The 12,827-nt window shown below is 29.2% G+C and overlaps 4 protein-coding genes across 7 annotated transcripts in view; 1 reads left to right on the top strand and 3 right to left on the bottom strand.

Annotated features, from left to right (window-relative positions):
* LOC100574624 (lebercilin-like) overlaps positions 1-2,285 on the bottom strand; it is a 3,401-nt gene extending 1,116 nt beyond the window's left edge. The window contains exons 1-7 of one of the 2 annotated variants that reach the window (XM_016806192.2): positions 2,254-2,285; positions 2,127-2,147; positions 1,457-1,599; positions 1,235-1,386; positions 831-1,169; positions 547-764; positions 209-491 (exon numbers count right to left, since the gene is read on the bottom strand). In XM_016806192.2, coding sequence (XP_016661681.1) covers positions 209-491; positions 547-764; positions 831-1,169; positions 1,235-1,386; positions 1,457-1,599; positions 2,127-2,147; positions 2,254-2,270 — 1,173 coding nt within the window. In that variant the 5' untranslated portion in view covers positions 2,271-2,285. Of the gene's footprint in view, positions 1-208; positions 492-546; positions 765-830; positions 1,170-1,234; positions 1,387-1,456; positions 1,600-1,672; positions 1,805-2,126; positions 2,148-2,253 lie in introns of those variants that run through there. The other variant, XM_003245970.4, reaches the window with a different exon arrangement.
* Positions 1-12,827, bottom strand: part of LOC100160248 — a 78,741-nt gene that overhangs the window by 8,957 nt on the left and 56,957 nt on the right. The gene's annotated exons all lie outside the window — the stretch shown is intronic.
* Positions 8,820-10,709, bottom strand: Uqcrq (ubiquinol-cytochrome c reductase, complex III subunit VII, 9.5kDa). The gene is made up of 2 exons (NM_001163361.1): positions 10,582-10,709; positions 8,820-9,274 (listed from the first exon to the last, which is right to left on the bottom strand). The coding sequence occupies exon 2, from the start codon at positions 9,269-9,271 to the stop codon at positions 9,020-9,022; it is 252 nt and encodes an 83-aa protein (NP_001156833.1). The 5' UTR covers positions 9,272-9,274; positions 10,582-10,709; the 3' UTR covers positions 8,820-9,019.
* Positions 10,893-12,827, top strand: part of LOC100166457 (calcium uniporter protein, mitochondrial) — an 82,640-nt gene continuing 80,705 nt past the window's right edge. Inside the window, exon 1 of the mRNA XM_008186989.3 lies at positions 10,893-11,188. Within this exon, the coding sequence (XP_008185211.1) occupies positions 11,075-11,188 (114 nt within the window). The 5' untranslated portion in view covers positions 10,893-11,074. The remainder of the gene's footprint in view (positions 11,189-12,827) is intronic.

Here is a 12,827-nt window from a genome sequence, read left to right as displayed (position 1 = left end):
CCCCCAAGCCCCACCCTATTTGCGCCTATGATTATAGGAGATAACATATAAATTATATATATTATTAATTATATTGTCTAGAATTATTTTCAGATCTAAAGCTAGAGTGGCAAGAGTGCAAGACCTTGTAAAACTATGCCTATGAAAACTTATAACTTATAAGTTATCTTCTATAAGTACCGTGATTTACTATCTCTTAAGTATTTACTTTTGTCAACTTAGCCAGATCATTGTTTACCCAAGACATACTGCTCGGTGTTATTGATGAGTATGATTCTTTATTTATCAAAGTACTAGATGGTTTTATTATATTCTTTTTTATCTGCTTAGTTGTATTAATTTGGTATTTTTTTGTTGAATATCTACCGTTTTCTTCACGATCTTCATGGAATGATTCTGGTTTAAGGGATATTGACCCATTAGTTTTGTAAAAAGATTCATCTATTTCATCACCTTGTCCATCATGTATTGTTGGTATAGGCTTTAGTGCACTATTTAATTTATAAATATATTAAGGTTTACAAATAAAATACTAGATTTACTTACCGAGATACTATGCTTATTGAGTCTTCAGTAATTCCCTTTGTAAAACTTTGTCTTGAACCTTGATTTTTATTCTTAAGTTTATCCAAACATGATCTTAGATTTTTGTTTTCATCTTCTAAACGTTTGATTTCATGTTGTAATTCTTTGATTTTAATATGTTCTACATTTATATGATACCTATGAGATTTATTTTGAAGTTCTAATTTTTTCATAATATTCTAAAATATAAAGTAAAAAACATATTTATAACTACTTATTAATTATTGTACAAAATAAAGATTTACCAAAATTTTATCATCTTGTTTTTTTATTGTACTTTGTGCTTCTTCTAATTGATCTGATAGTTTTTCTTTTTTACTAAGCTGTTTATTCTGAGATAAACCTAAAAGGTGTTTGTACTGTTTTTGTAAGGATATTAATTCAATGTTCTGTGACTTATATCTATTTTCCATTTCTTTAAATGAAATTTTAATATGACGTATTTGGCTTTTTAATGTGCGTATTTCCTCTTCATATGATTTAATTACTTGTGGTAGCTTGGCTTGTTTACCTTCATACATAGATAATGCATTTTCGTGCCGCTTCTCTAATGTTTTCAATAAACGGTTTTCTACGATCAGTTCCTAAATTATTAACATGTATATTGATTATTGTTTTAAGTATGGTTTTATATTTTATATAAACTCACACGTGTTTTCATATGTGCTTCAGTCAGTTCATTTTCTAGTTTTTTTATACGCAATATATGATCGTTAATTAGTAAACTATTGACATTTGATCTGTTTGATTGGTTTCCAGTATGGCTAGTATAAGTGGTTTGATATGGTGTATTTGATGTGCCTGTCAAAATATTGCTGAACAAAATTAATTCCATACAAGTATTACAACTAGAGTTAAATAATTAACTTACATTGTCTTCTTCTGGTAGCCGACAATGTATGTAAACGTATCGGTTTTAAAACTTTCTTCTTCTTACGCTGGTGGTTCTGAGTACTGTTTATTTTTTTGTTACCAAATCCTGGCAATTCCATTATGTATTGCCCAACAATTTCTCTAATAAGCAATGAATAAATAAAAAAAATTACATATTAGTTAGTTACATTAGCATGTAATAATATACACATACTCAGGATATGGACCATTATTAGAATGTAAAACGGACTCATTCTGATCTTTACTCATTAGATATGATAAAAAATTTCCAAATAAAATACAATTACAGTTACCTATGTAATATGTAGAAGACTTAATAAGATAGGTAATAAAATATTAATTGTACAGTAAATTAATAAAGTATAATGTTCAATATATAAATATTACTGTTTAAAAACAATATGCTAATATGTGTCCCATTATTATTGATTTTTACCTCCCGTAGCAACGGAAACAATTGATAGCATACAGTGTACTAGGCCAATATAGTTTATATTATTTTGTACGGAAACAAATGAAATGATTTTGATTATATAAGTAAATGCATGGTAAGCATAATATTATATTATAATTTATAACAAATACCAACCTGCCTCTTTCATAATATTACAATTTAGTATTTACATGATAAAATATTTCGTACTTACTGAGTCAACAGATTTTTTTCCCTGTAAAAGTTGTGCTAATTTTTAATACAATATTCGTTAATATGATAATAGTATAAAGGTTAGGTACTTACTCTTAAAATGTAGGAAATGGAAATCAATAAATTACCTGTATATTATGTACATGTATCAGTGAGGTGTTTAAGACTATTAAAATGCTAAAAAATATGACATGAGCTTTTGAAATAGTAGGTACCTACTAATCGTACTATAAAGCTATACTAGGCACTAGCCGCGGCTATATACAAAAAAATCAATTAGGCTTCTATGAAAAATTTACCGAGTTTGATAAGAAATATACATGCAACCTTGACACGAAGTAGACTTTTTGTATTTTTTATTTTTGTAGGAATCCTTACCTACGTATTAAATACTTACAAAATACTTATCGATCGACTTATATGGTTATGTATATAAAATAATATATTGTCCAGAAAAACCCACCTACTTATTTATTTATATTCCCACCTTTCAAAGTTCGTGAGTCGTATTATAATTTATAGGTTCTTCTCTATTATCTTTCTCGTCGGCAAACTACAATTAAAAAAATAGGGATGTAAATTATTTGTAAATAGTAACTCGAGTTAAGTAAGAGTTGGTAGCTAGTACCTATACCCTAATAAATTATAGTTATTGTTACTTCTTTAGATACTATAAAAACAAATGCTAGAAATAGCCACTATATACATTTATTATTTAAATGTTGACAAAGTTAAAATATTTAGAATGAGAGCAAGAAAATTGGATATCGCAATTCGCAGTAATTTATTAATAAAGCACCATTCTACCATACACTGCAGCAGTGGTGGCGCTTCACTGTGGTGTAGAGGAAGGGAGTGGAAAGACCCTTTGTTTTTTTTTGTCCCACCTGTATGTTGATAGGTACCTACATTTAAATTAAATTAAAATATTACCAACATTTTTATATGTGTATAATATTGTATTGATGTATTATATAATCTCATTCTCATAATATAGATAATATAATATATTTAACATGATAGAATTGTGGTAGGTAGTATAGGTACCTAGATATAATCAAAGTACTTATATAAAAAATAGAAATTAGTAGGTGAAGCCAGAGGGGAATTCATTTTTATTAAGTGGAGCCGTGGAATGATAATAATAATATTCAAACATCGTAAGCCTCCCACCATTTACCATTGACAAAATATTGCAGACGTCTAGTAAATAGCTTGGCGCCGCCACTGACAATACAATTCTCAGACTATAACAGCTGGAATTAAATATATAATTACCTATAGGGATTATCAGTGTTGTTAAGGAACGATTCCTGGAATTGATTCCTTTTTAGAGAAACGAATGAAGGAATTAATTCCTTTATTTTTTAAAGGAATAGGAAGGTGAATCAATTTCTTATTTTTAGGAATAGAACGTAAATAATTAACGTTATAATTATTTGTTCTTCTCAAAAATGTTTTAAAAAACATTTGGGGAGAAAAATTGAATTTACTTATTATGTTTTTAATCTATAAAAATAATAGACCAAACTACTAATTTTAATTTTATTTATATATGACTCTGTGTTCTGATTGGTGACTATGTATGATGATAATTGATAAGTCATGAATAGGGCCCGGATTTTTATGCAAACATTTTTGTTAAATATGCACATATATATGCACTCAACAATTCAAAAATATGCAAATAATATGCAAAAAAAATTATTGTTTAAAAAATTAAAATTTAAAAAAAATTAAAAAATTAAAAAATATAGTATAAGTGAAAAAAAATACAATTTAAATATCATTTTTTAAAATGTGTGTAAAGCATAAAAAAGTGTATTAATTAATAATTATTGAATGAGTACCAACATGATGTAACAAAATGTGCTTTTAAATTATCAAATTGAAATTTTCTACGATTGTCGCATAGCATCACCTTGTATTTCGAAATCTTCTTTCACGTCTGCTGACACAACGGGTGCACATTTGAAACAAGAAATATCTTCTGGTGACAACTCTGCAAGGTCTTCATTATCGTTTCTTATTTCTCCGCTTATAAATTCAGAAATTTTTTTTGATTTGTGATAATCCGGGATTTTTTGATAATACTTCCGATAGTTTTACTTTAGCAAATTCAATACCTCGTCCTCCTTCACTCAATTTATTTTTCTACATTTTGAACCAATTATAGACTTTTTCCAAGATTGACACCCGATTTTTCTAGATACGTTAAAGTGTCTGTTATGCATTGGAAATTTGATAGAATTATCAAAAGTTCATTTTTGATCGAGTTATCCTTAAATAATATAAATAAAATTAAATATTTTGTTTTATTCGGTCGAATTATATTTGTCAGGAACGTCAGCGATCGGGCAAAATCGGCATGTATATCAAACTTTGAGTAAAATTTAAAATATTTTATTAAGTATTTATTAAATATGCACATTTTATGTAACTACCCCGAAATATGCAATTATTATGCATTTTGATTTTTGATGCAAATATGCAAAAATATGCAAAAAAAAAAATTAACAGTAGAATCTACGTTTTACGAAACATCAAGATATTTAATCATTTAATCATTTAATATTTTTATGCATTTGCATAAAAATCCGGGCCCTAATTATTAATAATAATTTACCTACTATACCTATACCTACTTAAATAATTTTTTTTCTTGAAAACTGTATTGGACGCGTTAAAAAATATATTTTAGGGATAATGATGGTCTCCCAAGTTCAATGGGCCCCGGGACCGTGCCCCCTTAATCCAAACTTGTTATTAAGTTTAATTTTAATTTTTTTTAAATTTTAATGTTTATCTTAAAATAAAAAAAAACATATCTATTATATTACTCAATATCAGTGTTGGGAAGGAACGCGTTCCTTTTATAGGAGTGAAGCTTGGAGCGAAGAACGGGAAAGAGTTCCTATTTAAAAGGAACTTGTACAAAAATTTCAGTTCCTCAAATTATGAAAAAAAAAAAAATAAAGTTTTTTAATAATAATTTTTTCTAGAATATATTTAGTGTTGGACCTTGGTAATTTGGTATCACTTCGTCAGCCACTAGTAAATATTAAATTACTACATAGCATCTATAATATACCGTGATCCCAACATTTAAACAAATAAACCAAATCATTTTTGTTAAAAATCTGGTGCTTCTTAGAAACTCCTATTTTTTGCAACTTTCTGTTAGTTTTTGAAGTAAAAATTTAGTTTTATTATAATGAATATAACAGTGGCGTAGCCAGGGGGGGTTTGGGTGTTTAAACCCTCCCCCATTGACATTTTCCCTCCTAATAAATATATTGTTTATAGGGTTCGGGACTGCTTGCAAATTATAAATTTGTCTTATGAAATGGCGAAATTGAATACAAAGTTTGAATTTGCATATTTTTGTATTTTTTAACTTAAATGTACACAAAAAAATTTTATTTGGATAACATTGAAAAATATTTAAAAAATGATTATGTTTGGTTAGGTACAATAGGTGATAATTTTGAGATTTGGGGAGGCCGAAGCCTTTTATAATACAATACCATACTATTATAAAATTGAATAAGCTTAAAAAAATTAAGTTAATGTTTGGGATGGGCGGAGGGCTGTTAAAGTTGTTGGTGGAGCTTGGCTACAGTTGGCCCTATGTTCGCATATGTAAGATTTCATAAGTCTCTTTGTGACAAAACTGTGCTTAATCTATAATTATTAATTGACATCTAGATTGTAGATTGTACGAAGAAATGAACATCATAGATATAGGTACGTGTTCACTTATTTATTAACCTAGTAGGTACCTATTGTATGCCAATATTTTTAAAAATAAAGTTGTTATTTATTTATTTATCAGGTTTATATACCTACTTATTTTTTAGTTTTTTATTACTAAAATTGCAATATGTTTTATGATTTTTCAAAAATAATATATAAACATGTTGCTACATAGTACATATATTTAAGCATATTTTGAGAATTTCGAATGCATATTTCGATAATTTTTAGTGCAACAAGTCAAGTCCTGAACACTAAATTTATTTATACACGAAAACTGTAAAAACTTGGTTTTAATCTATACTTAAAACACCCCCCATTTGATAATCTTGGCTACGCCACTGAATATACAAATTAGCTGGTTATTTTAGGTTTAAAAATTTTCCACAAAAAACACAATTGACAACCGCTGAGATCGTAAAAAAAATGTTAAGGAACTGAAACTTTCCCAACACTGCTCAATATGTAGTTGTAGATTACCACTATTTAAAATTTTTAAAGACTCTAAGAACTGGTTACAGGTTTAAACAAATTTTCCAAATCCTATGGACGCCGTAGTGATAGTCGTAACCTATTTTCCGGAAGCGGTTTCAAGCCCGGATAAAGAGTAAATACCTACACAGAATAGATTAGATGCAATAATAGATTCTGTGGCTAATGCCTAATATCTATATTTTTAAGTTATAAAAAATAATTTAAAGATAGTTAAGTGATAATAGGTATAATTATATAGGTAGGTATTAGTGTACCTATAACAACTTACACCATTAAAAAAAGTTTATTTATAAAAATGTCAAATATGAAAAAACCACGAGGTTGGTAGGTACTAGTTTGAACGATTGAAATTTAAAGGTTTTACTTTTTAGAACTAAGACAGTTCAAATTATTTATTCGTATGTGTTCATTTTTTTTTTGTTTTTCAATTTATTTTAAAAAGTAAAAACGTTACTTACGGGCTACGAGTATTACAACAGTATGACACAAATAATATTCTCCTCTATATACCTATTGTAAATATTTGCCATTTGGTAAATTCTGTTGTAAATAATGCACTCGCAAGTCTGTTCCAAGTGAAACCGTTAATATATATAGGTAATCTTATTATTCTTGTTATTACGCAACAACCATTGTGTATTTGTGTGTACCTACTACCACGGCACCACTTTTAAAATGATTTGAATTAGTATGTATTTAAATTAATTTAAGATTAAATATTTTAATTCTTCTAAAATGTCATTAAATTTATCTATTTTAAACTGCTTAAATAAATAAATAGTGGTTTTGTGGCAGTATTATTAATGTCTCGTATTATAATAGTTATAATTAAGTAGGTACCTACCTAATTCTATTTTCTTCATATTTATCGTAATATTTATTAAGTACCGGAAAACTTTTGATCGAAGTTAAAATTATACTTAAATCATTGGCACAACTGGGTTATGAGTTTTAATTTGGGAGCGTTTAAAAAGTGTCAGATATGATGCAAATATGCTAGGAAAAGGTGGCTAAATATGCGATTATATGCCATGTGTTATACATTATAAAATATGATTTTTTTTTTAAAAAACCACATTTTTACACCAAGGAAAATATAGGTGCCTACTAGATATTCTGATATTCTATCAGAAACAAAAGAATATTTAAATAGTTAAACATTTAATACTTTAAAAACCAAAATGCAATATTTTATAATCTTCATTTTTTTCATATTTTAGATTGTTTAAAATACAATGTCTAAACTCTCAGAAAACTTAAAAAAAGAATCAAAATAAAATAAAATAAAATCATCTGTAAATATTATTAGTTATAAAAAAAAAATTGTAAAATTGAGTTACTGGCTTATTCGTTGTGCACGTTGAAGTGACAACACAGTATGCCGAAATTCAGGTATATGTAATTCATTGTTGTTCATATAATATTATCTATACGTGCTCCGATCTCATGAAGTGTTGTAAAAATTATAATATTTTTGTAGGAGACCCTGGTCAACGACTTTTTTCCCTTTTAAAATTACTAAAATTTATTTATCTTAAATTAAAATAGGTAATTTATTAAAAACCCATATTTTTATGAACCAATATGCAATAATCCTCTAAATATGCAAAATAAAATTTGGTGTTTAAATTCAGTGCAAGATGAACTGTGGACATTTTAGAACCCCCTAGACGTGCATACCTTTAGTAAAAATATGCAAATACATATAAATCCGAGCTCTAATTATAACAATCATAATCACATATAAAACCGGAATTAAGTTATGTGTATTATTTTTACTAATTATACTTGTTTTTATGTATGTTATACTTTTATTCAAATTTACTGAATGTAATTGGTTCAGTTAATATTTATTCTATTATTTTCAACTTAACTTAAATTTTTCTATATAAAGTTGACAAAATGAGTTAAGACATTTATTAACATGCCAGATTTGAATTAATAATATAATATATTTATGTAGGTACCTATAGAGTTAGATTTTTGTAATATCACATTTTTTAAAAATATTCCATTGAATCTGAAATATCTCAGCTAAAAACTAAGTTGATTTAAATTTTTAACTTAAACAGATAGTAGTGAAGCACAAATATTTATTAATTTCAATTAATTATATTTAAATTATGACAAACCTAACCATGTGGGGTCTTTTGTGGTAAAAGTTCATAATTCACATTTTTAGTTGCATGAAATATGAACATTTTAAATTGTAGTAATATTCTTTACTTAAAACTTGCTTTGTACTAAAAATATCTAAAAAAAACTGATGATAATGCTTACTTTACTGTAATTAATATTATGTAGACAACATTATATTGTATTACATACACACACACACACAAATGCTGATATATTATATTTATACTGGGCATTTGCCATTCATCTAATTATTGCTTATACATTAATTGTAATTTTGATTTCCAAGTATAATATAACTAAATAATTTTTGTTATATTCAACCATTTTTATTTTTATTAATTTAATGATTAAGGTAACTTATTTAAGCTAATAACAAATCAATACATTTTATTACTTTTTACTGTTGCCTGTTACTTTACAAATAATCATGTTTGATAAACACATTTTTTCTACAGTAATTTAAGATGATTAACTTTTACAAAATCAGTATAATTAAAAAAAAAGTTATTTATCATTGGCAAAATCAGCAGGGTTCTTCCTCAAACTTTCATGATGGGCATGGACAGCCCAATCGTAGACAATATAACCAACAATCATTGGTGGAACAATGTATGGTATATTAGAGGCTGTCCTTTTAATGGAATTGGGAATTCCATGAGAAAAGAGCCCTTTGAATGCTTTTTGCTCAAATGGAGACAATTTGGTGGTAACAACTCCACGAATGTCAGTTTTTAGTTGTCCAAAATCTCCACCCATATTCTGCAATTAGGAAATATGAATTAGTACAAATTTAGGTAGTTAAAGAAATAAGAATTTACACTAATAGTGAGGTTGAAATAAAGTAGTAACCTAAAATTAGTATACCTATAACTTCTTTAAATACAAAATGTATTACCTATTAGTGATTTTTAAGCATGTTCTGGATTTTTAAATACACATGATAAGAACATATTTTCAAATCCTTGAGATGTCTTGTACCACCTAATGATGATCCTGTGATAATACAAACTACTGTTTTTTTAAATAAGAACTTCCTTTTTTAATTTTTAATCACTAAGCAGATATTTTTGTTGACAATTTTGATGTATCTAAATCAAAATTCAAGCGAGTAGTTTTTGAGATTTATTACTTTGTATAATAAGGATCCAATAATAATATGTTAATAAATTAAGTAGATATGAGGACTTAGAAGATTTGAAAACATTAGTAATTACTATTGTCTATTGATTTATCAAAATAAATAATTTGTAAAAATGATCAAAGTATAATAAAATATACTACTTCTAATAATAGGTACATATAGTTTTCATTTTATAAAACCATTTATTGTATTAACCTTAGTATAAACATTTTAATAAGTCAGAAACTACTCATTAGAATTTTGATCTTGATAGGTACATAAAAATTGTCAATAAAATCATCTGCTAAATAATTTTCAGTAAAAGATGGGGGTTCTCATTTTAAAAATAGAAGTTTGTATTATCACAGGACACTCCTTACGCAGTATAAAAAATATCAGACATTTTAAAATATGGTCTTTAGGTATACTCAGAAAATCTAAAAATCAGAATTTGAATAAAATATTTACTATTAAAAGGAAAAATGGAGGTGAGCATGTTTAAAAAATCATCTCATACATGTAACAACTAACTAATAAGCAGCAATGAAAATTATTGTAATATCAATTAACTGGGAAACTAAGTATAAAATATTTATTATATAATTTATATATATAATATTAAACTGCGCTATAGTATTAAATACCAGTAATATTGCTAAACTATTTAGGCAAATGTTATCGTAGAGGTACTCATTACTGGATACTGGATAGAAACATCTGGGCTAATAATCTGATCATTGGACTCCGTAGAATTATCGAAAACACCAATTTTTAACATGTAAAACGCAGAAAGCATCCAACGATCGCGAAGTCCTGACAAGCTTGTCTAGGTCGTCAGCCTCATCACCCGTTATCGTTGACCGCGTAGTACACTCGATGGAGCGTAGAACAGCGTACCATGTATGGTTTTCAACGGTACTTGGTATAAATATAATATAGTACTTACGGTATTTTCTTGTGGATCGGGAACGTGTGAAAATGGAACGAGGATGAAAAAATACGGCGGAGGACGACCGAAAATATAAAATTGTAATATTGTAAGTCGAGACGGCAGCTTGCAGCTGGTGAGCGGATGAGCGAGCAGCGGTCGCTATCAAAATGATATCGCGAAAAAGTCAAGCCCCGGATCAGCTGTTTTCGGAAACAGTGCGGGTACAACAGGTCGCGTGGTGTCTCACGTCTGTCCCGGGTCACGGCTGCACTGGCGACCGTGGTTTTATCACGACGACGACGGCTACGACCGGACGGCGGACGACGACAACCTTACGGTCGACAACTCGCGGCGGCGGCTGACCGGACTATCACGCGCACGCGGATGGATTGCGGTGGCGATACTAATGCACGGGCGGGTGGCGGGACTGACTACGCGTCTCCCACAGGCGGCGGGAAGACGCAGTTCGTAATTCTGGTTCGGCTGGGTTAGACGTCCCGCGGTCGCTATGGCTGCTAATGCGGCGTATCTGGTCGTCCGCGCTCGCATAATTTTCGGACTCGCTCACCATCGCAGGGATGTCACCACCGGCGGGATCACGAGAATTTGCCGGACGTTCGACGTAAGTGCTACGAAATTTAGTCTTGGGGGATACGAAGGAAAAATGTATTTGGAAAATACCTAATATAATATGTGACTTATACCTATATAATAATATTATAATATGCTGCTTATCTGCAGTAGGTTGTAAGTAGGTACCTGCCTATATATATATTATAATGGTAAAATGTATTTTCGACAGTGTAGCGTATTCGGATATAAATTTTAACAGACGAAGGTACATCAGCTGTGTGTAGTACTGCAGTAGGTACCTACACCAGCTGTTGAACGCACATTGCTGATGATACGATCTTATTTGCGAATTAACGATGTATGTATATTGTATACGTTTTATGGACTTTGACGTATGTACGATGTATACGGATTGTCCGCTGTGTTGTGGTTCACGCCTCCCACATTCTCGAATAATTCCAATTAAAGTTCGAGCAGGGGTATCCACACTCCACAGTAAACCGAGGGCGGCCCTAGATTTTAACCGTAGGTCATACGTGTATGGTGCTTATATGATGTTTTAGGTACCTATTTCTACACACTATATTTCATAATAATATATACCTAATATAATATTAAAAATTATTATTTTATTATGATTAATAATTAAAAAATAGTCCTGTATCTCTTACAAAATAAATATAAAAAAAAAAAATTCGGATATATTTTATTTTTAGTTAAGACTTACTATTATAATATTATACGCTTTATTAATTATTATTATAGACCATTACGATAATTTTATATGTAATTATTACTATATAAACACATATATAGGTATTACATAATATATACTATAGGTATATGTTGTCGCTTGCAATTAATACTTTTGTATTGCTGCAGAAGGCCGATATTTTTAAATTTAAATTTCTCAAGATGAGGTGCTCTAATAAATGCTCGTAGGATTTAGGACAAATGTTCCAATTAACCTACCTCCCTAGGGCCGCCCTTGATAGATATAATTCATAGGCATTTTATTACCTTTATTTAGGTATCTACCTAAAATCCTAAACCTTTGGACTTGGATTTTATCGGACCGGTTAGAACTTGGAACATAATATTCCATACCTTATACCTATTGGCTATTATATTATATTATACCTCACGGCTTTCAGTATTATTCATGCCTCGCCGGGATTAAAAATAAACAAATCGCTATCCATCCCCCACTCACCCACGAGTCACGAGACATTAACACGCTGCGATGCATAATTAAAAGTCCGCGGGCCGCCCGGGAAACTGTTGTTAAAAGACGTCGTTGGGAAGTTTAGTTCCAACCAACTTTGGCATCGCGTAGTTACAAAATAATATATTATTATAGTCGTGTTGTAATGATGACGCGTTGTAATTCCTCCATAATGTTATACTCGCGATGTGGACGTATCTGCTGCATCTGATGTGCGAAACAATTAAGTCAATTATTTGCACGAATTCCGCTGACGGCTAGACTTTTATTTTGATTAACATGTGTTTTGAAACAGGTAAATATAATACAGTCATATTTAAATTAATATATCTCATCATATTATTGTTAATGTCTTAACCATTTACGTATATGTGTGCTAGGCACATAACTACATAAGCACAACAAGAGACTAGAGTTCAAATTGAAGTGGTGCTAAAATTGTATTGGTATAATAGATCACAGA

The sequence above is a fragment of the Acyrthosiphon pisum genome, chromosome A1 (genome assembly GCF_005508785.2).
Source record: "Acyrthosiphon pisum isolate AL4f chromosome A1, pea_aphid_22Mar2018_4r6ur, whole genome shotgun sequence".
Taxonomy (NCBI): domain Eukaryota; kingdom Metazoa; phylum Arthropoda; class Insecta; order Hemiptera; family Aphididae; genus Acyrthosiphon; species Acyrthosiphon pisum.
The sequence above is the reverse complement of the archived record's forward strand: the minus strand, read 5'-3'. Positions and strand labels throughout refer to the sequence as shown.

What these genes read in the sequence shown, in the direction of transcription:
- Uqcrq (NM_001163361.1), bottom strand. Translation starts at nt 9,271, where the DNA reads ATGGGTGGAGATTTTGGACAACTAAAAACTGACATTCGTGGAGTTGTT.